This window comes from Rhinopithecus roxellana, chromosome 3 (genome assembly GCF_007565055.1).
Source record: "Rhinopithecus roxellana isolate Shanxi Qingling chromosome 3, ASM756505v1, whole genome shotgun sequence".
In the NCBI taxonomy this organism is placed as follows: Eukaryota; Metazoa; Chordata; class Mammalia; order Primates; family Cercopithecidae; genus Rhinopithecus; species Rhinopithecus roxellana.
In genome coordinates, this window is record NC_044551.1 from 169,955,341 (window position 1) to 169,981,702 (window position 26,362).

Here is a 26,362-nt window from a genome sequence, read left to right on the forward strand (position 1 = left end):
GCTGGACTGCAGTGACCTCATCTTGGCTCACTGCAAGTTCCGCCTCCTGGGTTCACCCCATTCTCCTGCCTCAGCCTCCCAAGTAGCTGGAACTACAGGTGCCCGCCACCACTCCTGGCTAATTTTTTAGTATTTTCAGTAGAGACGGGGTTTCACTATGTTAGCCAGGATGGTCTCGATCTCCTGACCTGGTGATCCTCCCGTCTTGGCCTCCCAAAGTGCTGGGATTACAGACGTGAGCCACCACGCCCGGCCTGTTTGTTTTTATTTAATGCAAAACAAATAAAATTGATTGCACTTTAGTTCCAGAGTTAAAAGGTTTTTGTTGTTGTTGTTGTTGTTTTGTTTTGTTTTAGAGACAGGATTTTCCTCAGTGGCCCAGACTGCAGTGCAGTGGCTATTCACAGGTGCAGTCATGGCGCACTGAAGCCTCTAACTTCTGGGCTCAAGCGACCCCCCTCTCGGCCTCCTGGGTAGCTGGAACCACAGGCACGAATCACCACACAGGAGAAAGGCCAATTTTTAAGTTGGTTTAACTGACCTGTGCTCCCACCCACAACCACCGGAACACTTTTAAGTTTCTACTTACTGGCCTGTTGCAGCAACACAAAAATGGCAGGCCTGCCACATCAGGATCAAAGGTAATTAGTAGTACAAATTAGGAATTTGCAGCTATTATCTAATTAATATCCATCCAGAGTTCCAAAAAATAGTGGAAGCGGCTAATCAGAGATACCAAGATCCACTAGATCTCGGCCTGCCACCGCCCCCCACGCCCTGGCAGCTGTGTCTTAACCTTCTACGGACCCATGCAAAGGGCGGCTCCTCATAGCTCTCCCCGTGCACTGCAGGGAGCTCAGTCCCCAAAGCTTCCCTCCGCTGTTCCCGGCTTCGCTGGAGCAGTCCTTCCCTCAGAGCCGGCTGGCTTCTCGGCTAGGCCCTCCGCATGTGTAGCGTCAGGCAATGGTAAGAACTGCGGGGAAAACAGTGGTGACGGCGTGCTAGTTTGGAGAGAGAGGGGATTGCAATTTTAGATAAAATCATCAGGGAAACCTCTCCCATGAGAAACACTGGAACGGAACCCTGCGGGATGAGCGTGAGCCACATGCTATCTGGGGAAAAGCGGTGCAGACTCAGGTCAATGGGGTCATTACTTGCTCTGTATCTTTCACACCTGCGCAACGGGGCCCAGGGGTCAGAAAACAAAGTAAGAAAAATTATGCATGAAAGGAGGCAGCCTTAGGCCGGGCGGGGTGGCTCACGCCTGTAATCTCAGCACTTTGGGAGGCCGAGGCGGGCGGATCGCCTGAGCTCAGGAGTTCGAGACCAGCCAGACCAACATGGAGAAACCCCCGTCTCTACTAAAAATACAAAATTAACCGGGCATGGTGGCGCATGCCTACAATCTCAGCTACTCGGGAGGCTGAAGCAGGAGAATCGCTTGAACCCGGGAGGCGGTGGCTGCAGTGAGCCGAGATTGCGCCATTGCACTCCTGCCTGGGCAACAAGAGCGAAACTCTGTCAAAAAGGGAAAAAAAAGGGGACAGCCTTTCCAGCACCCAGGGCCCCGCCCCCTCCGGCCCCGATTCCCACGGCTGCGCTCCTAGCCTCACATTCCCTCGGCTCCGCCCTAATCCGTTCCGTCCCGTCTCTTGACCTGTGCTTCCACCCACAACCACCAGAACACTTCTAAGTTTCTACTTACTGGCCTGTTGCAGCAACACAAAAATGGCAGGCCTGCCACATCAGGATCAAAGGTAATTAGTATTACAAATTAGTAATACTAATATATGGGGGATGGCCCCGCCTATAGGATCATGACTCCGCCCCTCTCCGCTCTCCGTAGTTACGGAGCTGAGCATCAACGATTGGGCTGAGTCGGAGACCTCGTTTCCTGATTGGCCGCTTCTGTACGTCGGCTTCTCGCGCAGCTGATGACCTGGAAGTGATGCCTAAAGCTGTGGACCGCGTGGGCTCGCCTCCCTGGGACTAGGTTTTCGTGGCCGCTGCGATGACCAAAATAAAGGCAGATCCCGACGGGCCCGAGGCTCAGGCAGAGGCGTGTTCCGGGGAGCGCACCTACCAGGAGCTGCTGGTCAACCAGAACCCCATCGCTCAGCCCCTGGCTTCTCGCCGCCTCACGCGGAAGCTCTACAAATGCATCAAGAAAGGTGAGGCGGGAGCCGGCGTGGCCGGAATGGGGGCGCGGGTGGCGGGGCAAGGCCCCCGACCGACTGACTCTTCTGTTGTTGCAGCCGTGAAGCAGAAGCAGATTCGGCGCGGGGTGAAAGAGGTTCAGAAATTTGTCAACAAAGGAGAAAAAGGGTAAGAACCCGCCTTCCTCTAGATTTTGCATTTCTAAACGTAAACGGAGAAATCTCTACTTAGTAGGTGCACAGTAAAAAGGTTGACTCTGACCTAGCCCCATATACAGAAGCCAATCAAGCAGTCGGTACAGTCCCTTTGGTATAATACCGATACATCACGTATGCGAGCTCAAAGTGAATTCCAAAGTGAAGCGAATCGTGTAAGCCAAGTTCCTTAGGGTAGACCCACCTTCATTAATTCAGGGACCTTCCTCCCCGGGCTCCGCTCCTTGCCTCAGATTACCTCGGGCCTCCGCCCTAATCCCCTCAGCCCCGAATCTCAGTCCTAGGGATGGCCCTTCTCCAGCTCTGTATTTAAGGAGCTGAGCGTTAACGTTTTTGTTTTTGAGATGGGTCTAGCTCTCACCGGGTTGGAGTGCAGTGGTGCGATCACAGCTCACCGCAGCCTCGTCCCCCTTGGGCTCAAGTGATCCTCCCAAGTAGCTGGGACCACAGGCTTGCGCCGCTATGCCTGGGTAATTGTTGTTGTTTTGCAGAGACAGAGGAGTCTCCCATGTTGCCCGGGCTGGTCTTGAACTTCTGGGCCCAAGGGATTCTCCTGCCTCGGCCTCCCGAAGCGTTGCGATTACAGGCATGAACCACCGCGCCTGGCAGCCTTAACTATTGAGTATACTCTTTTTCAGGCACTGTGCTGTGGGGGAAACAATGACATTCATGGATCAGATAATGACACACACACAAATAATTACACGTTGTGATAGCCATGAAGGAAAATGGCAGAGTGCAATGAGAATTACTTCACCCCACTTTTCTTAATGGCATTTATCAAAGTTTGAAACTTATTTACGTTTTTCTTCCCTGTATCACCCTCTCAGGCCAGATGGTAAGCTCCTTCAGAACAGGGCCTCCTTGCTTTATCCCAAGAAGTGAAACTGTGGGTGCTCAGGAGCTCAATAATGTTGGGCACACTTGATGCTCAATGGCGTCTAACCTAGCTGGGGAGGGCACCTCAGGGCAAGTTTGCCTCAGCAGTCCCATTTGAGCTGAGCTCTTAAAAAGACACAGGGATTAATTTGGGGTGGGGGGTGGGGGGGAGGATCCTACCAGAAGAAGGGGGCCTTGGGGCAGGAGAGGGCCTGGGGAGCAGAGGTGCTACCTTCTTAGGAGGCTTGTAGGCCACAGTAAATTTAGTTTTTATACTTAGTGCTTTGGAAGCTATTGGGAGTTAAAGCCAGGAATTGACATAATTTTTATTATTTTTTACACCCTAAGATTTTTCTGGCAGTTGAAGAAAGGATTAGAGAAGTACGAGCAGGTTTGGGAAAGTTCAGGTAGTAGACTGCTGTAGTCCTGGAGAGGTGATGGTGGAGACAGAGTTAGAGGGGACAGATTTGAAAGGACTTTTAGGCCGGGCGCGGTGGCTCAAGCCTGTAATCCCAGCACTTTGGGAGGCTGAGACGGGCGGATCACGAGGTCAGGAGATCGAGACCATCCTGGCTAACCCGGTGAAAACCCGTCTCTACTAAAAAATACAAAAAACTAGCCGGGCGAGGTGGCGGGCGCCTGTAGTCCCAGCTACTCAGGAGGCTGAGGCAGGAGAATGGCGTGAACCCGGGAGGCGGAGCTTGCAGTGAGCGGAGATCCGACCACTGCACTCCAGCCTGGGTGACAGAGCGAGACTCTGTCTCAAAAAAAAAAAAAAAAAAAGAAAGGACTTTTAGATGTGGAGAATGGGGAGGTATTGACAACTTCTAGGTTCTGGCATGCCCAGTTGGAGGGACAGAGGGCCTAATTTGAGATGTGAACAGTGGAGGAGGACCAGATTTGTGTAGAAAGATCACAAGCTTGGTTTTGGATAAGTTTTTGAGGTGCCGTAGACACATAACTTCCACCCCTCCCCCCACCAGGAGAACTGTCAAATAGGCAGATGACTATAGGGGTTTGGAGCATGGAAGAGAGAGGGCCAGGCTGGAGATGGTAGGTGAATCTGGGAGTTTTCAGCACGCAGATGGCACTTGACCCCACAGCAGTGGCTCTGGTCAGCCAGGAAGAAGGTACTGCGAAGGGGATGGCAGCCGAGGACAAGGCTGTGAGGAACACTCACAGTTAAAGGTGCTTAATAGACGGGGAGCCGGCAGAGGAGCGCTAGGTGTGGGGAAGAGCGCTGTCAGCTGAGGGCTCTGTCCTTGTGTCTGCCTGTTATCCAGCGTGGGAGAGGAGACTTTTCCTTCTGTGTCTTCAGGCTCCTGAGGCCCTTGCCCCCGAGTCTTGACACCTGGCCAGCTAGGAACCCTGGCAGAGGAGTCTCTGGCAAGCTTTCATTGCCTCACTGTCACTCTTGGGACAGAGCCCATGCTTCTTAGCCTGGTACCCAAGGCCTTGGAGGTGTCCCCTGCCAGTCTCTCTGGTGCCATTCTGATTCTCCCACCTCATGCTCTCCCCACTCCCAACCCCTCCATGGGCTGCCTGACACAGTCATCATTTAGCGTGCTGTTCAAGTATCACCTCCTAGTTGAAACCTTTTTTGACTCTCCAAAGAGAGCTGAGCTTATACACCTTGGCACCCATCCTGTACTTCACCTGTCCAAGCACTACCTCACTTTGATGGCACTTACATGTTACCAAGAGGTAGAGATCACCCCAGAAGAGTGCACTCACCAAACACAGTTTTCTCTCTCCCTAAGACCCAGCCCAGGGCAGCACTTACAACTGAAAGGAGGAGGGAGCAAAGCCAGAAATGACTGTTTTCTCTCATTTCAGGATCATGGTTTTGGCAGGAGACACACTGCCCATTGAGGTATACTGCCATCTCCCAGTCATGTGTGAGGACCGAAATCTACCCTATGTCTATATCCCCTCAAAGACGGTAAGGAGCACATGGCCCCCTGACCTTGCTTAGCACTGGGGTGTCTGGGATCGTCTGCCATAGCAGAAGAGTATAGGACAGAGCCAGGAGTGTTGGAGCTAAGACAGACCTGGATGGATTCTCGGCTCCATGTCTTCTTAGTTTTGGGACTACAGATGAGTTACCTCTTGCATTTCAGTTCCCATCTTATAAAATGGGAATCCTAGCCCAGGTGCTGTGGCTCGCACCTGTAATCCTAGTGCTTTGGGAGGCCAAGACAGGAGGATCAGTTGAGGACAGTAGTTCAGGAATAACCTGCACAACAAAGTGAGACTCCATCTCTACAAAAAAAAATTTTTTTTAATTAGCATGTGGTGGCACATGCCTGTAGTCCTAGCCACTTGGGAGGCTAAAGCGGGAGGATCACTTGAGCCCAGGAGTTCGAGGCTGTAGTGAGCCATGATCATACACCACCACACTCCAGACTACATGATAGAGTGAGGCCCTGTCTGGGAAAAAAAAAAAAAAAAAGGCTGGGGGGTGGATCTTGGGTACCTACAGTATCACTTGTTGGGATAAAGCAGGGAGAGCCCCTGTTTTGAAGGAACTTACCGTTTGGCCTAAGGGGAAGAACCAAAGTCAGTTCTCTGTGGACTATGAGAATAAAAAGAGATAGATGTGAGTAGATGTATGTGAGTAAGCTTTGTAAGCTAAGATGTTTCACCCGGTGTTAGTCCTGTTAGGTGGGTTTAGGCTCAGGGGGACCTGTAGCTGTCCTGATCTTACATAGCAGGGGCCAGATCTGAGGCATAGGAAGTGAGGGATGGCAGGGACCGGGACAGCCCCTGTTGGACTGGAGGCCTTTCATAGCTGTCATGTGGGAATGTAGGCCGTGTGTGGCTAGACCATGCCTTGAAAGTCTGATTGAGTTTAACTGATGGCAACCAATTCAAGATGCTTTTAAATAGAACATGGACCGAAGAGAACATGGTTGTGGGACAGATTAGGCTGGTGGGTCATCAGTTGGTGACTTCTGGCATACAGGTTGTACAGCCTTTTTTGCAAACAGCACTTCTTTCCTCTCTGTAGGACCTGGGTGCAGCTGCAGGCTCCAAGCGCCCCACCTGTGTGATAATGGTCAAGCCCCATGAGGAGTACCAGGAGGCCTACGACGAGTGTCTGGAGGAGGTGCAGTCCCTGCCCCTACCCCTATGAGGGGCTCCGGGAGCACCTGGGCACCTGCCGCTGGGAGCTACTGGGCTGGCGGTGGGACGACTGGCTGTCCTTCTGCCCACACACACTGACTGCATCTTCCCAGTTCCCCAAGGCACACCTTCTTCCCAGGCAGCTCTAACAGCCCTTTCATGAAGGTAATGCCAGTCTTCTGTCCCTCAGTGCCATTTCCTGTAGAACTCAAGGCTGTTCCAAGAAAGTGGGGTGGGGAAAGTAAATGCTAAGACTAAAATGTGGTGAGTCTGTGGGTGTTTTTTTAAGCAGCAGCTGCTGGTTGGGCCAGCGAGTTGGTGGGCGGGAAGAATGAAGCAGTCTTCCTCACCAGAGAGCCCGAAGGACTCAGGGTTCTGTGCTAATGCTCAGCTGCCTGGGGCCAGGTGCTTTGGCTCATGCTGAGAACTGATCCTGCTGCTACCCCAGCGCTTTCAACTCCCTCTTCCAGGGTAGATGGGGGCTATGAGGTAAGGCAGGGGGCCCAGACCCACTTCATGGAAGCCTAAAGCCCCCACATGAGGAACACCCCCATTCCTAACTTTCCCCCAGGAGCCTTAAATGCCACAGTGAAGCTTATGGAAGCAATTTATCCACCCACACAGCAAATTTTAAATAGGAATATGAAGCTAAAATGCATCCCCCCAGGCTATCCCTCTTGCTTAACATAATGGCCTTAGTAACCCAATTCCTTCAAACATTTTAGACTTGGGGCCCCTTACTGCTGTCAGAGGCCCTGCACAGGACTCAGTATACACAGCAACCAAGTTCAGGCACCCTGGAGTAAACTCACAGGACTCAGTATACACAGCAACCAAGTTCAGGCACCCTGGAATAAACTGCACAGACCTCAGCATACACAGCAACCAAGTTGAGGCACCCTGGAATAAACTCACAGGACTCTGTATACACGGCAACCAAGTTCAGGCACCCTGGAATAAACTGGAATTAGCTTGGGCTTGAGGGTCAGATCTGGTTAAAACTCCAAGCTGTCTCCTTTCCAAGCTGTGAGCCTGTTGTGCAAGTTATTTCATTTTCCTGAATCCCATTACACGGATTTCTCCCATGGAGGTAATAAGATCTGGTAATGGGTATGTGTAAAAGCACGTTGCCCGGGGTCTGACATCTAAGCTCCCCACAGTCAGGGCTGCAAGCTGGGTTCTTTCTGCCTGGACACTGGACACCTGCTGGCCATGTTTCTGTGTGCAGCAGCCACCAGGCCGCGCCCAGTACCTGTGTGTGGTAGACATGTGGTCATAATTTGTCTGTGAGGCTAAAGGTTGGCCAGGAGAAATGAGAAGGGCAGTGAATACATTTGTTCCAAGTTATAAAACAACGGCATTCCATTCTAACGGACTATTTACAGTGGGAGATGGTTCATACTGTTGAGGCTGTACAGTGGGAGGAAGAGGTGGGCCACCGCTGGACACCCTTGGGCCGAGGGGCAAGGGTGGACATAGCATTGGCATGGCAGCAAGAGACTTGGCTGAGGGCAGGGGTGGAAGGATGTCTACTGCTGAAGACCAAGTCCCTTGCCACTCTGTCAGCTGCTACTAAGTCAAGGGCAAATAAAAACAGGAAGAGACAGCAGGAGCACAGAGGCCAGCTTCTCCCTTTCCTTATGCCATGGAGCCAGCCACCAGGTGTGGGCTGGTCCATCTCCCTCTGCAGTCCCTGCCAAAGGGCTGCTCCAGCCCTTCCCTCAGCGGAACTCCTCAGCCAGGTGCTCTGAAACCAACCACAGTCCATGGAAGCTAACCACCCGACTGAGACAGACCCAGGCTCCCAGGTGAAAACCCCTTTCAACACCATTCCTTCCAGGTAGGAATCAGAATATGATGCGTTTCCCATCTGCCGGGTTCTGCTCCATGGGACAGTAGGGACACTTCAGCCTGTAAAGGGAGGAGAACCAAGAATGTTTCAGGGGTGGCCAGTAGGAGAGCCAAGCCAAGGTGGAGTAGAGCACAAGGAACTTACTTTCCTCCATTAATGAGCTTATTGAGTGCATCTCGGGAGATAACATGGCCACAGATGAGCTTGATGGGAGGGTTGGAATCTGATGTCTGCTGGCGGAGGATGGGGCAAGCGAACACGGAGTGGTACCAGCACTTCATGCCTAGTTCAATCTCAATCTGGGAAGGGCAGCAAAGGAGGTGAGTTCCACTTCCTGTCATGGCTGTCCTCCCCAGTGCCTCTTGCCCACGATTCCCTGGGCCAGGTCTCACCGGTAACTCATCCTTGTGACTCCAGACCCCAGTGCACTGCCTTTGCTCAATCACAGCCTTGATGTTCATCAACACGGGCAGCGCCACACAGCCAGAGGCAAAGCTGCAGACAAGGAACAGAGGCTAGAGTGGCTCAGACCATAGCAGACAGGCGACAGGGCCAGCACGCCATGCTTCAGCATGGACCTTGAGACCGGGCTCTAAAATGGTGCATGGTCCTCAAAGATCCCTCACATTGTTCATAAGGTGCCACATATGTACTTATGTGTGTATGACTCTAGAGACTCATTCGAATGTACCCCAAAATTTGAGCATCTACAGGGAAGACTTCCTATAGCTCTAGGGGCAGATACCTGCTCATCCTAATGACTGAAAAGTCCTTGGTGTGACTAGGGGGACAGTGAGCAGTTCCAAAGGGCCCCAGCCTGCCTATAGGATGCACCCTGCTGTGTAGTCATAATACGTCTTCATAATGGTGGCTACCAACTAGGCCGCCTAACAAATGGAGGCTGGGGTTCCGTTCTCATGACAACTGCATGGGGAAGGGAGCCTACTGGCTGGAACCTCAGATGCTAAATACCCTACAATGCACAGGGTAGTCCTGCACGACACAATCATCCTAAGGTGCTGATGTTGTTCTTGCTGGGAAATAACATTCTATAACCTGAATCCATGGTCACAAATTAGATGAGTGTGGAATCAGTCCACTATATTGAAGTGCTGTATTCAGACTCCATAAACAGTCTAAATACACAGTAACAACTGTCCACTGTGGTGGAGTGTGTGGTTCTGGGGTCAGGTCCAAGTGCCCCTTATTCCCTGTGAGGCCTTGGGCAAGTGAGTGCACATCTTGACTCTCCATTTCTTCCAACTGTAGAATGAGGATGACAGTGGCTGTCCCTCCCAGGGTTGCTGAGCTGTGAGGGAGGTGTCTGAGCAGCAGTGTTGAATACATGTTACTCAACCACTCACATCTCCCCTGAAGGCAAGTGGTAGTGAAGACATGAGGTCATGAGGAAGGCAGGCTGCAGAGGGGCGTGGGCCAGCTGGGAAGGTCTTGCAGTGATCCAGGGTGAGGTGCGAGAGAGGCAGGGACCTCATTCAGGAGACCTTACAAAATGGGAACCGTGACCATGCCACTGACCTCATGGTGACCTCGGGCCATAACTCTTCCTAGTCTCAGTTTAACTGTAAAATCAGGTAATTCCTCTCCTGAAGAATGACTAAGAAAGCCAGTTTCGGTCTCTGAAAGCACCAAGCACTGTTCCTGGCACATGGCAGGGCCTTGGCAAAATGATGATTCCCTCTCTACCCTCCCACTTGTGCTGTCCTCACGGGGCTGGGTTGTACCTGACGCTAAGGGGGGACTCCACAGAAAGCCCCAGCAGGGAACAGGCGTCCCGGGTAAAGGTCTCACAGATCTCTGCCCAGTGGCTGTTGTCCAGCAGGTGGCAGTAGGGTGACTTCTCCAAGCCCAGCCGCAGGTACACCAGACTGCCCATCATCACCTGGATCTCTACAAGGCAACCAGGGGGTGCAGCTCAGGGAGTGCAGGGCTCTGGGTCCACCCCAAGTGGGTGGCAGGACTGTGCAGCATCATATACTGAGCCCAGCGGCTCCCAAGCCCCCAAGCACACTGAGCAGGGATGAAAATGCCCTCAGGCAAATGTGACTGTAAAACCCATTGGGGAGGTGGAGGTCCAGGCTGCTTCTGCAGGACAAGAACAGGCATTACCTACATGGAATCGGGAAGGAGAACAGTTCTTTTCCAGTTCTCTTTCCTCCCCAACTGCATCAAGGATCAAATAAGTCCTCAGGTTGGCACTGGTGTCTCCACACTAATCTCCATTTAGAGTAACCCCAGGTTAAGAGCTTTCAAGAGGCAGCAGTATGTAGCTAAAACTTAAATCATGGCTTGGGGCCGGGCGTGGTGGCTCACGCCTCTAATTCTAGCACTTTGGGAGGCCGGGGTAGGTGGATCACATGAGGCCAGGAGTTTGAGACCAGCCTGGCCAACATAGTGAAACCCCGTCTCTACTAAAAAATATAAAAATTAGCTGGACGTGGTGTCAGGCACTTGTTTTTTGTTTTTTTTGTTTTTTTTTTTGAGACGGAGTCTTGCTCTGTTGCCAGACTGGAGGGCTGGAGTGCTGGAGTGCAATGGCGCAATCTCAGCTCACTGCTACCTCCGCCTCCCACGTTCAAGTGATTCCCCTGCCTCAGCCTCCTGAGTAGCTGGGACTACAAGCGCCCACCACCACACCTGGCTAATTTTTTGTATTTTTAGTAGAGATCGGGTTTCACCATGTTGGCCAGGATGGTCTTGATCTCTTGACCTCATGATCCACCCGCCTTGGCCTCCCAAAGTGCTGGGATTACAGGAGTGAGCCACTGTGCCCGGACAGTGTCAGGCATTTGTAATCCCAGCTACTCAGGAGGCTGAGGCAGGAGAATTGCTTGAACCCAGGAGGTGGAGGTTGCAGTGAGCCGGGATCACGCCACTGCACTCCAGCCTGGGCGACAGAGTGAGACTTTGTCTCATAAATAATAAATAAAATCATGGCTTGGTTTACATATTTATTTTGAGATAAAATTTAATAAATATGAGTGGAACTAAAAAAGCAAGTTAGTACAGGTTACTACACGTAAGCATAGGTGAGACTCAGATTCCAGGTCTGGAAATTCTAGCATGACAGGAAGAGTGCTCAATTGAGTCTGTTTTATTTTCCTTTTTGTAGAGATGGGAGCAGGGGCAGGGCTTCGCCATGTTGCCAAGGCTGGTCTCCAGCTCAAGTGATTCGCCCCTTGCTTTGGCCTCCCAAAGTGCTGGGATTACAGGCATGAGCCATCGTGCCCAGACAAGTTTCTTTTGTTTTCTTTTGAGATGGAGTCTCACTCTGTTGCGCAGGCTGGAGTGCAGTGGCGCGATCTCGGCTCGCTGCAAGCTCCGCCTCCCAGCTTCATGCCATTCTCCTGCTTCAGTAGCTGAGACTACAGGCCCCTGCCACAACGCCCGGCGTATTTTGTATTTTTAGTAGCTACGGGGTATCACCGTGTTAGCCAGGATAGTCCTGATCTCCTGACCTTGTAATCTGCCCACCTCGGCCTCCCAAAGTGCTGGGATTACAGGTGTGAGCCACCGCGCCCGGCCTTTTTTTTTTTTTTAAAGGACTTTTCCATAGGCCAACCAGGTCAGGGAGGCACACGAGGCAGAACAGGTGGGGCTCTGAGTGTGGTGTGATGCACAGCAGGCACGAGGACCCTGGGTGGTCTGCACTGAAGCTATAAACTAAAGGTATGGCCAGGCGCAGTGGCTCATGCCTGTAATCCCAGCACTTTGGGAGGCCGAGGCGGGCGGACCACCTGAGGTCAGGAGTTCGAGACCAGCCTCAACATAGAGAAACCCCATCTCTACTAAAAATACAAAATTAGCCAGGCGTGGTGGTGCATGCCTGTAATCCCAGCTACTCGGGAGGCTGAGGCAGGAGAACTGCTTGAACCTGGGAGGCAGAGGTTGCGTTGTGCCAAGATCGCGCCATTGCACTCCAGCCTGGGCAATAAGAGCGAAACTCCGTCTCAAAAAAAAAAAAAAAAAAAAAAAAAAAAAAAAACTAAAGGTATGGCAGATGTGAGAGAGGAGGAGCCTAGAATTCATCCTGGACACAATGAGGGGTCAGAGAAGTTTCTTGTTGGGAAGAGGCATCTGCATGGGCTCAGGGACTGGAGCCTGATGTAACCCACCATATCCAGACATGTATCAGACCAGGCAGCACAACCCCAGCCCCTTGGGCACTCACCCCGCTGGTGCAGCCGAGCAAAGGGCTGGAAGTGCCGAGCATAGCTGAGGGCCTCCAGCTGCTTCTCCGGGCCTCCTGCCAGGAGGCGGATGAAGTGCAGTCGGTGCAGCTTGAACTCCAGGGAGCTGTTGAGTTCCAGCAGGCGCTGCCTGTGGGAGACGGCCCATCTGGGAAGAAAGGGGCCAGTTTAGTGTAGAGCTGGTGGGGGCTAGGACCTGAGAGCCAGGACCTGAGAAGAGGGCCCCAAAAGCCTGTGTGAGGCTCTTGAGACAGGGCTGGAGGCAAGTCAAGTACATCTGGGTGAAATGAAGACCACAGTCAAGCCCTGTGCCCTGAAAGGTCGGAGAGCAGAGTGCTGCTGGCCCACCCAAGGGCCTCCTTACTCCAGCGCAGGACCCAGGTCTTGTTCGTGCAGGGCTTCCAGGATTCGATTCAACTCTAGGAAAGGCTGCTTGAAATCCAAGTCCACGTTCAGCGTTGATTCCTACAAGGAGAGAGAGAAGAGATCCCACTACTGCAAGATGGTGTTTCCAAAGTTCTCTGCTGTGCACATAATAACAGCTCACCCGCCAAAGACAGGCCAGAGACAGCTGGGCTTTGCTTGAGGAGCTTGGTCTCCTGCCAGCCACTTGGGCCTCTCTTGTTCCCATCTCAATCCTGGGGAGGCTGAGTATGACATGCTGACCTCCAGAGTGCGGACTGCAAACCCCACCCCACAACTGTAGCAGTGGAGACAGTCCCCAGGCTACGCACTGAGTTGCATGGTGAGAAAATTATTCCTCTTCAATCCTCCTAGTACAGTAGGGAAAATCTTTACTTTTACCACCAGTGTGTCTTTAACACCTACCAAGTACTACTTTGTCATTTCACTCATCTATCTCCCTTTTCAATAAAGGCATATGAGGCCTCAGCTCTGAACCCTGGCTGGCAACCAACTCTAACTAGAAATGCGTAACTTCTCTTTTCATCATATACGTTTTTAAAGCTACCTTCTACTTCTGGCAGAGGCGCTGATTTCCTTTAGGAAATAAGCGGATTTGAAGAATGGCAGGGACTTCATATACTGAAAGCTAGCAGGTGAAAGGCAAAGCAGGCAGGTTGTCAGTGCCCGCCTGGCCCGGCTGTACCTGGCACAGCTCCTCGGCCACGCTGAGCATGCCCTGCTGGTACAGGTGTTCCACGATGGCCATCTGCAGGATCTGCTGCTGCTGTTCCCGCGCGTCCCACACCGCATCTGACACAACACCACAGATCTCAGAGTCGAAGTTCTGACAAAGGAGGAGAGACAGGGCCTGGTGATGCGGGCACTCTTGCTGGCTCTCCTTCGAGTCCTTGTACATCCCAGCTTCAGGGTACTCCCAGCCCAGGCCTGGAGCCAGCCACATGCTCACCCTGTCAATGGCTTTGCCCACTCGGGATACACTGCTGTGAATGTCCTTATGGTCCGAAGCCAGTTTCTGCACCGTATCTTTGATCTTCCGGCAGCATTGTGACATCACCAGAGAGAGGGTGGCTGAGAGAGGGGTCCCCTGGAGGGCTGCAGAGAAAGTGGAATAAGAACACAGAGGAGGCAGACTGGGGCACCTGCCTTGGCAGCAGACCTTAGCTCTGCCTCCTCTATTCTAAATGCCAGCCCCATGGCCCAGGAGGCAGCCCTAAACGCCAGGGCGAGAGAACTAGCTTCTCTTCCAGGTCCTGCCACTTTTTAACTGTCTGACTTGGAACTGGTCAAATGGGAAAAGCCAGTTCACCTCTGGGAGCCTTCATTTCCTCATCTGTAAAATTATAGTGAAATGAAGATGATTTGGCACTTACTAATGGGTCAAGTGTTTATTTTAACTCACGGACTATAGCATGCATAGGATTCTGTTTAACTGTGAAGTTAAACAGAGTTACCACAGGATCCAGCAATTCCACTCCTAAGTATACACCAAAATAAATAAAAACATATGTCCACACAAAAACTTGTAAGTGAATATTCATAGCAGCGATATTTATAATAGCCCAAAGGTGGAAACAACCCAAATGTCCATCAGTTAGTGGAAGAACATGGCACATCCATACAACGGACCATCATTCAGCCATAGAAAGGAATGAAGTGCTGATACAGGCTACAACAGAGACAAGCCTTGAAAACATCATATTAATCAAAGAAGCCAGACACAAAAGGCTACATGTGACATGATTCCTTTTATATGAACTGTCCAAAATAGGCAGATCTATAGAGACAAAAAAGAGATTAGCAGTTGCCAGAGGCTAGGGAGAGGGAGGAATGGAGAGATAGTTAATGGGTTAGGTTTCTTCTGGGGGTGATGAAAATGTTCTGAAATTAGATAGTGGTGAAGATTGTACAATTCTGTAAATATGCTGAAAACCACTGAGTTGTACTTTATTTTTTAAATTTTCATCTATGTATGTATGTATGTATTTATTTGAAGACCGGGTTATGAGACTGGCTAATACTTGTATTTTTGGTAGACGGGGTTACCATGTTACCCAGACTGGTCTCGAACTCCTGGACTCAAGCGATCTACCTGCCTCAGCTTCCCAAAGTGCTGGGACTACAGACATGAGCCACCATACCCATCTAGAGTTGTACTTTATTTATTTATTTGGATACAGAGTCTTGTTCTGTCACTCAGGCTGGAGTGCAGTGGCGCAATCTTGGCTCACTGCAACCTCTACCTCTCAAGTTCAAGCGATTCTCCTGCCTCAGCCTCTCGAGTAGCTGGGATTAGAGGTGTGCGACACCACTCCCAGCTAATTTTTGTATTTTTAGTAGAGACAGGGTTTCATCATGTTGGCCAGGTTGGTCTCCAACTCCTGACCTCAGGTGATCCACCTGCCTCAGCCTCCCAAAGTGCTGGGATTACAGGCATGAGCCACTGCACCTGGCCAGAGTTGTACTTTAAAAGAGTGAGTTTAAGGGCAAGTGAATTGTAGCTCAGTTTTTAAAAAAGACATAGGAACCAGGGACTCCCTCTGGTCAGACCTAAGACAGTTTGAACATTACATTAAATAACCGTAATGGATTATAACCTATTGAATACAATAAGGATATGAGTGTGAAGTGATAATAATGAAAGGAGAAGGGAAAGCTTTACAGTTGAATGCCAACTAATAAATGTATAAAGAATGACAAAGCAGGAAAAATCACCATGTTGCAGACAGCTTAGTAATAATTCACACAACAATCATTAATGGATAGTAAAACTAGTAGAGGCTGAAATTTGGTAAAGAGCAGGACATTTATATGGTATCAAAGTATCTCCCCACATACCACCTGTTGTGGGTTTTTTTTTTTTTTTTTTTTTGAGACAGTCTCGTTCTGTCACCCATGCTGGAGTGCAGTGGTGCGATCTTGGCTCACTGCAACCTCTGCCTCCTGGGTTCAAGCGATTCTTATGCCTCAGCCTCCCAAGTAGCTGGGACTACAGGCATGTGCCACCATGCCTGGCTAATTGGTTTTGCCATGTTGACCAGGCTGGTCTTGACCTCCTGGGCTCAAGTGATCTGCCCACCTCAGCCTCCCAAAGTGCTAGGATTACAGCCCACAAACTACTTAGTGATTACAAAGAAAAATTAGGAACTTTACAGTGGAAAAATTTAGCAGATACCATCTTAACTAAGTGATCAAAGTGAAGATCAGGCCAGGTGCAGTGGATCATACTCCCAGCACTTTGGGAGGTTACACGGAAGGATGACTTGAACCCAGGAGTTCAACACCACCCCGGGAGACCCCATCTCTACAATAAAAAGCTGGGCATGGTAGTGTATTGCTGTGGTCCCAGCTACTCCTGAGGCTGAGGTGGTAGGATCACTTGAGCCCAGGAGGTCAAGGCTGCAGTGAGCCAAGATCACGCCACTGCACTCCAGCCTGGGCAACAAAGTGAGACCGTCTCCAAAATAAAAGTGAACAACAGCAATAATGCAATAAACCAACATCTCGTGTCTTCCAGTGTGATGCACTGAGAAACAAATCACTTCTGAAGTACTCCTGCCAAAAATGCAAAACCTAAGTAATGAGAAAACATCAGACTACTCCAAATTGAGAGATGTTCTGCAAAATTGGCTTTAATGCTTCAAAAATACCAATGTCATGAAAGATAAAGGAAGACAGAAGAAATGTCCCAGATTAAAAAAACTAAAGATTAGACAGGAGAAACAAAATGAAGTGTGTGATCTTGGATTGGTTCCTGGACTGGAAATCAAAATGCTTTATGAAAATTCCTGGGACAGCCAGGCATGGTGGCTCACACCTGTAATCCCAGCACTTTGGGAGGCCAAGGCAGGTGGATCACCTGAGGTCAGGAGTTTGAGACCAGCCTGGCCAACGTGGCAAAACCCCATCTCTACTAAAAATACAAAAAAAAAAAAAAGCCAGGCATGGTGGTACAGGCCTATAATCCCAGCAACTTGGGAGGCTGAAGCAGGAGAATCGCTTGAACCTGGGAGGCAGAGGTTGCAGTGAGCCAAGACTGCACCATTGCACTCCAGCCTGGGCAATGAGAGCAAAACTCTTGTTTCAAAAAAAAAAAAAAAAAAAATTTCCTGAAACAATGGCAAAATTGAAATGTGAACTACATTGGCTGGGTGTGGTGGCTTACTCTGTAATCCTAGCACTTTGGGAGACTGAGGCAGGAGGATCACTTGAGGTTAGGAGTTCAGGACCAGCCTAGGCAACACAGACACTGTCTCCACACACACACAAATTATAAAATGAAAAGAAAAAAAGTTAAAAATAGAAAAGTAAGTTGAAAACAAAATGTAAATGGGAATCATCTCAGGTAAATTAATCATTTCTGTTGGGCTTTTTGAAATAGTTCAGAGACTGTCATTACCCGGTTTTAAGGAGGCCTAGAGATGCTGGTACCAACATCCTCATCATCGTCCTTCCGGAACCCTGTCACTCAGTAGCTTCGGGTCTCCCATGTCCTCAGGGAGGCTGTCGCAGGGCACTTGCAAGGGTGGCCACCCACCTGCGCTGGCTAGCTCAGCCCGCAGCTGGCCCACGTAGTGCAGCAGCTCCTCCAGGCTCTGCTCGCAGTGCTGCCCGTAGGTCAGGAACTTCTGCAGGACCTTGTCCAGCTCTCTCTCCACGCACGCACACTGCTCCATGGTGGCCTCAGCCTGGGGAGGGTCAGCTGGGTCAGGCCCCATCTGGGCCACGGTGGCCACATGGCCGGCAGGGTGCTCAGATCCCCTCTTCAGATCCCTCTCACCATTCCCACATCATGTATCAATGTTCCCTGCTTACCAAAACATAGGTTTGTAACATCCCATCTCCTCACCCCACTGGGGTGCCCAGTGGAGGATGCAGGCTGGTGTGAGGACAGGGTTTTTCTGAATCATGATGAGAAAATTATTCCATTTTCAACTCTTTTCATGCCTTAATCTTTGTTCATTCCCTTTTAAATCAGAATACAGAGCAGGCCTCACAGAGCCCTTAGCTGGCAATACTATCTAACTAGAAATCCACATACTGCATAACGTCATATTACACGTATGTATTTTCTTTTTTTGAGACAGGCTTTTGTTCTGTTGCCCTGGCTAGAGTGCAGTGGCACAATCTCAGCTCATGGCAACCTTGACCCCCTAGGCCCAAGGGATTCTCCCACTTCAGCCTCCTGACTAGCTGGGACCACAGGAATGTGCTTCCACACCTGTCTAATTAAAAATTTTTTTTGTAGAGACGGGGTCTCCCTGTGTTGCCCCGGCTGGTCTCCAACTCCTGGGGCTCAAACAATCTTTATGCCTTGGCCTCTCAAAGTGCCGGGATTATAGGCATAAGCCACCATGCCTGGCCCATGTATTTTCATAGAGTCATTATGGCCACATTCTTACAGTTAAAGGAACTGCTTTTCCACGTACTATAGTAACATAAGCCATAAAGGCCGTCCTTGAGTGGCTGATATTTGGAAACACAGCTTGGGGAATAACTGCCAACCATGCCAGCCTGACGGGCTTGCCTACCACCCCTGCCTCACCCTCACCCGCTGCGCACCTGAGGACAGGCACAGAACCCTTGCTCTCTCATAGCCCCGTGTCCTGGTACATGCTGCTTCCTCACCTGGCCTGCTCTCCGTCACCCTTACCTCCTCGTCACCCTTACCTCCTCAACTACTTGAGAGGCTGGCCCATCACCTCTGAGTTAGCTCAGATGTCAGCGTCTTCAGCAGCTGTCTCTGCCTGTGCCCACCTAGCTCCCTCTACTCTCACTTTGCACTCTTCTGTTTCAGTTTTGGTCACTGGGCCTGCCTCCCCAACCAGACCAGAACCTCTCTTGCTGCAACACAACCTTCCCTCCTCATTATACCATTGAAAGAAAGTTGACTTTTCTTGTCCTAGCTCCTCTCCCTACCACTGGGGCTTCCTTCTTTGTCCTTTCTACCCTGGGCCACTGATCCTTTCCATTTCAGAGCAGCCTTTGACACTGAACATGTGGGCAAATCTCAGAATGTCTGTGGCACAGCTGATTTCCTTCCCCATCCTTCCATCTATGAGATTTGAAATGAGAGGGTTCTGTCACGTTTCCCTCTGAAAGATTCAAATCTAGCCCAGTGCCCATTCTCAAGAAGGGTACGGAGGAACATCAGAAAGAGAAAGAGAATCTTATGTCCAAGGTGACCACCAAGATCTTCCCAGTTTCACAGGCTCTCTTCACTCATTCCCACCAGCATGAGTCCCGGCCTCAGCACCTGGGCCCATCTGTAGCCACTGTCACCCAACCTGACAGGGAACAAGTGACAGTGAAATGGCACCCAGGGCCTTGGGGGCTGTGTTTATTCCCTCTTTCCTTACAGCTAATACTATTACACAGGAATCTATAGTCACGGAGTCCAGAAGCTAAGCCACCCCCCCATCCCCTCTGTACAAACATCCTGCAACTGGATGTGACCCATTATGGCAAAATATAACAGGGTCTCCTATCTGAAATGATGTAATTATTATGATTGCTATTATTAACAAATAGGAGCCTGTTATGTGCCAGGCACTGTTCTAATGACTGCATACATTAATTCATTTACCTAATGCTCACGAAAACACTATGAGGTAGGTACAATGATTAGACCCACTTTGCAGATGAGAAAATGAGACAAAGATTAAATCAGTTGCCCAAGGTCAGGCATCTGGGAAGTGGAGGAACTGGGAACTGAAGCCAGACAGTCTGGCTCTGACCTGGGAGTCCTTCTCTAAGTACTTCACATCACAGGCACTCCCAGGACCAGCTTCACAGGCCACTGTTTCACCAGGAAAGGAAAGCAGCAAATATCTGTGTTGGAATGAGTGTACAGCAACCATTAATGATGACGAGAAACAGAAAATTAACCAAGAGCTCATGAGAATGATCAACTAGGGAAGATGGCAGGACACTAGAATGTTGGCCAAGAATGTCTGGGAACTAGAATCACAATTTTTCAAAAATAAACATATCAAACATTTTAATATATTTATCAAAAATAAACATGGCTCAAAAAAGCCAGGACCTCATGAAGGTCAAACAATCCGGCCCTGTCAGACCCCAAGAGCTACCAGGCTTATCAAAGGCAAGCTCAAGTCAGCATCTGGAAATTGTATTTACTACACTTGATCTTAGCCAAAAGGCAATAAAATTGCCTTTATGAGAAGCAATAAAATTGTATTTACAAAGTTGAGGAAGGAAATGGGTACAGGATTGCGTTGTGGCAAGGAATAGGAAACAATCTAGGGACCTCATCACTAGAGGAATCAAATAAGTAAGTAAAATGTGGGGGATGCATCTATGGAAACCTGTGGAGCATTTAGAAAGTGCGTCCCAAATATACCCAGAGCAACATCACTAAGATCCACACATGGCACTGAGGTGGAAAAAAATGAGGTCTAGGCAGAATCCATTTATGTAAATTAAAAATATATGCAGCCAGGCATGGTGGCTCACGTCTGTAATCCCAGCACTTTGGGAGGTTGAGATGGGAGGATCACGAGGTCAGGAGATGGAGACCATCCTGGCTAACACGGTGAAACCCCGTTTCTACTAAAAGAATACAAAAAATTAGCCAGGTATGGTGGCGGGCACCTGTAGTCCCAGCTACTCGGGAGGCTGAGGCAGGAGAGTGATGTGAACCCGGGAGGCGGAGCTTGCAGTGAGCCGAGACAGCACCACTGCACTCCAGCCTGGGAGACAGAGCAGGACTCCGTCTCAAAAAAAAAAAAATTATATATATATATATATATATATATGCATGCATATAGGCCAGGAGCAGTGGCTCGCATCTGTAATCTCAGCATTTTGGGAGGTCAAGGCAGGCAGACTGCTAAGCTCAGGAGTTCGAGACTAGCTTGGGCAACATGGCAGATTTACCTGGGCATGGTGGCACATGCCTGTGGTCCCATCTACTCAGAAGGCTGAGGTGGGAGGGAGGATTGCTTGAGCCCGGGAGGTCAAGGCTGCAGTGAGCCATGATTATGCCACTGCACTCCAGCCTGAGCAACAGAGTGAGACCCTGTCTCAAAAAAAACAAAAAGAAGATATACACCAAACACATCAGAATGGTTTCCCGTGGTGAGAAGAGCGGGGAAGAATAGGGACAAAAGGGAATATAAATACAAAGGAGAAAAAGGCCCTGCATGGACCAGTAAGTGTCACACTGAGGAGTGTGATTAACTCAGTAATTTTTTTGTTTGTGTTTTTTGGAGGCAGTCTTGCTCTGTTGCCCGGGTTGGAGTACAGTGGCACTATCTTGGCTCACTGGCAACCTCCACCTCCTGGGTTCAAGCAATTCTCATGCCTTGGTTTCCCAAGTAGCTGGGATTACAGGTGCGCCACCACACCTGGCTCATTTTTTTTTTTTTTTTTTCCATTTTTGTATTTTTAGTAAAGACAGGGTTTCGCCATTTGGGCCAGGCTGGTCTCAAACTCCTAGCCTCAAGTGATCCACCTGCCTTGGCCTCCCAAAGCGCTGGGATTACAGGTGTGAGCCAAATCATCTGGCCAAATTTTTAAAAATAAAATAAGTGAACTGAGAAAACAGAACTGTTTGCAGGTATTCTATCCAAAAAATCCAGGAAGTTAATTCAGTCTGTCCAGAGCAAGCCACTCTGCCTGAATCATTGTCAGTCATCTTCAGCAGGCACAAGGAATTGTGTTTGTCTTTGACAAACCTCATGATTAATAGAAGTACTGATGATTGAAATTCCATGTCCACTGGTCCTAAGCCTTCCTCCCCAAGGTCTCACATATACAGAAATTATCCACCAGGATGACCCTCCGAAACACACACCAGATCCTGTTACCTTGTGCCCAACACTGCCATGGTTGACATATAAGCCCTTTGCAATTACATATTTGCTTCCTTTGCACAAGTTGTTCCTATTTTTAGAGTGCCCTCTGCACTTCTTTGTATAGAGTACGTAAGCTGTAGTTAAATTATCACCTCCCCTTGAGTCCTCAGTGAAATCTCCCTGCCTCTTTTTCTGCTTCATAACCTGGCAGGAGTGGCCATACCACACCCATCTGAGTCCTCAGCCACTGCAGCACAATAACAGCCTGTCCACGTCGGCCTCCCGCATTGGTCTGTGAGCTGCTCAATGGCTGGAGTGCAGTCTTGTCCATTCTCCCACTCAGTGCCCAGACCAGGGCCTGGTCCATGGCAGATGCTCAGTAGACATTTGTTGATTGGGGCTGGGCGCGGTGGCTCACGCCTGTAATCCCAACACTTTGGGAGGCCGAGGCGGGCAGATCATGAGGTCAGGAGATTGAGACCTTCCTGGCTAACACGGTGAAACCCCATCTCTACTAAAAAAATACAAAAAATTAGCCGGGCATGGTGGCAGGCGCCTGTAGTCCCAGCTACTCGGGAGGCTGGAGCAGGAGAATGGCATGAACCCTGGAGGCAGAGCTTATAGTGAGCCGAGATCGTGCCACTGCACTCCAGCCTGGAAGACAGTGTGAGACTCCGTCTCAAAAAAAAAAAAAAAAATTGTTGATTGGCCAGGCGCAGTGGCTCACGCTTGTAATCCCAGCACTTTGGGAGGCTGAGGCAGGTGGCTCACCTGAGGTCAAGAGTTTGAGACCAGCCTGACCAACATGGTGAAATCTCATCTCTACTAAAAATACAAAAATTACCCAGGTGTGGTGGCGTGCGCCTGTAATCCCAGCTACTCGGGAGGCTGAGGCAGGACAATTGCTTGATCCCGGGAGGTGGAGGTTGCAGTGAGCCAAGACCACATCATTGCACTCCAGCCTGGGCAACAAGAGCAAAAACTCCATCTCAAAAAAAACAAAAACAACAACAACACATTTGCTGATTAAATGACACATCCATTTCGTAACTTCGCCCTAGAGAGCCTGAGCTCAAACGTGTAGGAGTGGGTAGAAAGAGACATGAGTGAAATATTAAAATCTCCATGAAGGCATGCATGGAGGTTTATCCTGGAGTATTTAGCATCCTGAAACAAGGGGCTCCTGTGCAGGGAGAAAAGAAGTTTGAGCAAATCACAAAGGTCCCTTTTGCCTGACAAAGATTAGACAACCTCCATTGACTCAATTTTTAACGCTTTTTTTTTTTTTTTTTTGAGGCAGGGTCTCTTCAGTTAATAGGATTGCTTAAAAATTAAAAAAAAAAAAAAAATAGAGAGAGACAGGGTCTCAATCTGTTGCCCAGGCCAGAGTGCTGTAGTACAATCAGGGCTCACTGCAGCCTCGACCTCCTGGGCTCAAGTGATCCTCCCACCTCAGCCCCCCACCCCAAGAAGCTGGCACTACAAGTACACCATGTAGTCCCCCCATGAACACTCCTGAGTTTATGACACATTTAATTGGTCCATGCGGGGCCTTTTCTCCTTGGTATTTATTTATGTATTCCCTTTTGTCCCTATTCTTCCCTCTCTCCTTTTCCCTCTCTCCTCACCACACCTGGCTAATTTTTTTGTTGTTTGTTTTTGAGATGGAGTCTCGTGGCATGATCTTGGCTCATTGCAACCTCCGCTTCCCAGTTTCAAGCGATTCTCCTGCCTCAGCCTCCTAAGTAGCTGGAATTACAGGCACCTGCCACCAGACTGGTTTTTTGTATTTTTAGTAGAGATGGAGTTTCACCACGTTGGCCAGGCTGGTCTTGAACTCCTGGCCTCAAGTGATCCTCCCGCCTCGGCCTTCCAAAGTGTTGGGGTTACAAGCGTGAGCCACTGCGCTCGGCCTAATTTTTTGGAGAGACAGGGTTTCACCATGTTGGCCAGGTTGGTCTTGAAGTGCTGAGCTCAAGCCATCTGCCAGCCTCAGCCTCCCAAAGTGCTGGAATTACAGGCGAGAACCACCGTGCCCAGCCAATTCTTAGACTTTTGCAGCTGCCACCTACATCTATTCTCTACCCTACATGTTACTCCTCTTCTTAAAACCAAAAGATTTCCACTGTACTTGGAAAAAACTCCACATTCCTTTCTATGCCCTACAAGCTCTACGTGAGGAAACCCCAACTCTCCGACCTCATCTCCTACCACTCTTTCCCTTTCTTACCATACTCCAGCCACACTAGCTTTCTTTCTGTTCCCTGACTATACTCCCAGTTGATTTCTGCCCCGGGGCCTTCGCACTGGTTGTTCCCGCTGCCTGGACCACTCTCTCCCCCTATCTTCCTATACCTTCCTCCTAATTTGGGTCTCAACGCAAATGTCACGTCTTCAGAGACGCTCTGCTAGACCACAGTATCTAATGCTGACCCCTCTGCCCCACCCTCACACCAGTTACCCTGTCACATCGCCCTCTTCCACTTTTTTTTTTTTTTTTTTACCACACAGCCCTACTTGAAGTGTCTTTCTTTTCTAATTAACCAAAACTGGAGGGAGGAAAAAGCCCATCATTTTCCCTGGACAGCAGCGTCTACTGGGAGTTTGACCCGCATTAACATGCAAACGACAGGAAACTCCTAGTCATCCTTCCAAAGCCCCTGCCCCAAAGCCCTGCCGAGCCCCGTGCGCACCTGCTCACCTCCGACCCACCGCGGTCGCACGAGGACGGGACGTTTGAGTCCGAGCTACTCCCCCGGCTGAGGCGGCTCTTCGGGGGCTGGGCCGGGACCTGAGTCTGGGACTCCAGCTCCCGGCCCGGGGCCGATAACTGAGAAGAGAACAAGCCCAAGGGCAGATTGTCCGGGGCTTAGTCGTGGGTAGCAGGGAATCCGGAGAAGGCTGGGACCCGGGAGGCCGGCCGAGCTTTCCCCGCCGCGCGCCTCAGCTCCGCCGGCCGCCGTGCCCGCCCTCGGCCCGCACCTGCCGGCCCCAAGACCGCACGCTCTCACCTCGCCCCGCAGCACCGGCCCCGGCTTCCGGCGCCACTGTCATCGGAACCGGAAGCCACGGCGGTCGATCAGCGGCCCGGGCCCGCCCACTGGCGGTTTCGTGGAGGGGTGGCCATCCCACGAGCCCGCAGCTTTGCGTCCGGCCGCCGAGCCTCCCCGCCGCACGTGCCGAGTGGAGTCGCCCGCGGGAACAGGGCGATGGCCAGAAAAGCCGCGCCTGTAGTCCTCTGGGGGGTCGCGCCTGGTCGCCTCCAGGTTCCGAGTCCCTCCGGCCCGGCCGCGGATCTCCCAGTCGGCGGAAGCCGCTGGCCGCGACCGCTCCTCGCCGGCGGGCGTGTTCCGCACCCGGCAGAGGAGGCGTCGGCCCCGCACTCAACCCAGCGCCGGGCTCCCGGGTCAGAAGCCCCAAGTGGTTACTAACGCCTACAGCGCTGCCCGCCCAGCTCAGTGAGGGCGGCGCGGGGGCCGTGAGGGGCGGTAGCTGGGCTGTGCCCGCTGTGGTCCCGTGGTGCGCTCTTGAAATAGCAAGTGATGCTTAAAAAAAAGAAAACTCCAGGTCGGGCGCGGTGGCTCACGCCTGTAATCCCAGCACTTTGGGAGGCGGAGGTGGGAGGATCACGAGGTCAGGATATCGAGACCATCCTGGCTAACACGGTGAAACCCCGTCTCTACTAAAAATACAAAAATTAGCCAGGGGCGGTGGCGGGCACCTGTAGTCTCATAGTCCCAGCTCCTCGGGAGACTGAGGCAGGATAATCGCTTGAACCCGAGAGGCGGAGGTTGCAGTGAGTCGAGGTAATGCCATTGCGCTCCAGCCTGGGCGACAAAGCGAGACTCCGCTTCAAAAAAACAGAAAACTCGTCTTTCCCGTCCCGGCCTTGCTGGTCCCCATGTCCCGAACTTAATCTGCCCATTGGGTATTCAACAGAATTCGGTTCTGCAGACGAGAGGGTCCAGCCCTACCCTGCCGTCCTCTGTTGGTCGCTGTCCTGGGGAAGGGGGGAAGGGGAGAAGATGGGACCTGCCCATCCTTCCTAGGGAGGAAGGGTGAAGGTTAGGGAGGAGAGAACAGGCACTGACCCCAAACCCAAGACCGGACTGAATTTTCTTTTTCTTCTTTCTTTTTTTGAGATGAAGTCTTACTCGGTTGCCCAGGCTGGAGTGCAGTGGTGTGATCTCAGCTCACTGCAACCTCCACCTCCAAGCTTCGAGCGATTCTCCTGCCTCAGCCCCCTGAGTAACTGAGATTACAGGCATGCTCCACCATGTCCAGCTAATTTTTGTTATTTTTAGTAGAGATGGAATTTTGCCATGTTGGCCAGGCTGGTCTGGAACTCCTGACCTCAGGTGATCCGCCCACCACAGCCTCCCAAATTGCTGGGATTACAGGCATGAGCCACCGCACCCAGCCCCAGATTGAATTTTCTATCCTTCCAGACCCTCTGCTCTGAAGGGAAAGAGTAAAGAAGTCCCCACTCCTCAGACCTCAGATGCTGAGACTAGGAGCAGTCCTGGAGAAAAAGCTAGGTATCTGTGTTGCCGACTTCTGCTCCCTTTTGGTTGGGCCTCATTCCAGGGCATCCTCCCCTTGAATCCTCCATGCCTCCCCATGCGTCCCTTTCTTCCCCTTTGCGCAACTTACTTTTTTTTTTTTTTTTTCAAAATAGATACG

At 50.7% G+C, this 26,362-nt stretch overlaps 2 protein-coding genes across 5 annotated transcripts; one reads left to right on the plus strand and one right to left on the minus strand.

Moving 5' to 3' along the window:
• Positions 1 to 1,854: 1,854 nt before the first annotated feature.
• On the plus strand, positions 1,855 to 6,637 carry NHP2 (NHP2 ribonucleoprotein). The gene is made up of 4 exons (XM_010361869.2): positions 1,855 to 2,171; positions 2,256 to 2,325; positions 5,088 to 5,193; positions 6,262 to 6,637. The coding sequence occupies exons 1-4, from the start codon at positions 2,012 to 2,014 to the stop codon at positions 6,385 to 6,387; spliced, it is 462 nt and encodes a 153-aa protein (XP_010360171.1). The 5' UTR covers positions 1,855 to 2,011; the 3' UTR covers positions 6,388 to 6,637.
• A 1,051-nt stretch (positions 6,638 to 7,688) lies between these two features.
• Positions 7,689 to 25,172, minus strand: RMND5B (required for meiotic nuclear division 5 homolog B). Of its 4 annotated transcripts, none has more exons than XM_010361866.2 (11): positions 24,691 to 25,172; positions 24,373 to 24,509; positions 17,398 to 17,548; positions 13,810 to 13,955; positions 13,546 to 13,686; positions 12,802 to 12,902; positions 12,419 to 12,585; positions 9,972 to 10,137; positions 8,622 to 8,724; positions 8,374 to 8,528; positions 7,689 to 8,288 (listed from the first exon to the last, which is right to left on the minus strand). In XM_010361866.2, exons 3-11 carry the CDS (start codon positions 17,534 to 17,536, stop codon positions 8,225 to 8,227), a joined length of 1,182 nt encoding a protein of 393 aa, XP_010360168.1. In that variant the 5' UTR covers positions 17,537 to 17,548; positions 24,373 to 24,509; positions 24,691 to 25,172; the 3' UTR covers positions 7,689 to 8,224. The 4 variants fall into 4 exon arrangements, with proteins under 4 accessions (XP_010360168.1, XP_010360169.1, XP_010360166.1 ...); XM_010361867.2 differs by having other exon boundaries at positions 17,260 to 17,548; XM_010361864.2 differs by having other exon boundaries at positions 13,546 to 13,955.
• Positions 25,173 to 26,362: the final 1,190 nt, after the last annotated feature.

Coding starts and splice junctions, on each gene's coding strand:
- NHP2 (XM_010361869.2), top strand. CDS start 2,012: ATGACCAAAATAAAGGCAGATCCCGACGGGCCCGAGGCTCAGGCAGAG. Junction 2,172..2,255: donor CTACAAATGCATCAAGAAAG/GTGAGGCGGGAG, acceptor CTGTTGTTGCAG/CCGTGAAGCAGAAGCAGATT. Junction 2,326..5,087: donor GTCAACAAAGGAGAAAAAGG/GTAAGAACCCGC, acceptor CTCTCATTTCAG/GATCATGGTTTTGGCAGGAG.
- RMND5B (XM_010361864.2), bottom strand. CDS start 17,536: ATGGAGCAGTGTGCGTGCGTGGAGAGAGAGCTGGACAAGGTCCTGCAG. Junction 10,138..12,418: donor TGCTCGGCTGCACCAGCGGG/GTGAGTGCCCAA, acceptor GTTGCCTTGTAG/AGATCCAGGTGATGATGGGC. Junction 8,529..8,621: donor GTCACAAGGATGAGTTACCG/GTGAGACCTGGC, acceptor TGCCCTTCCCAG/ATTGAGATTGAACTAGGCAT.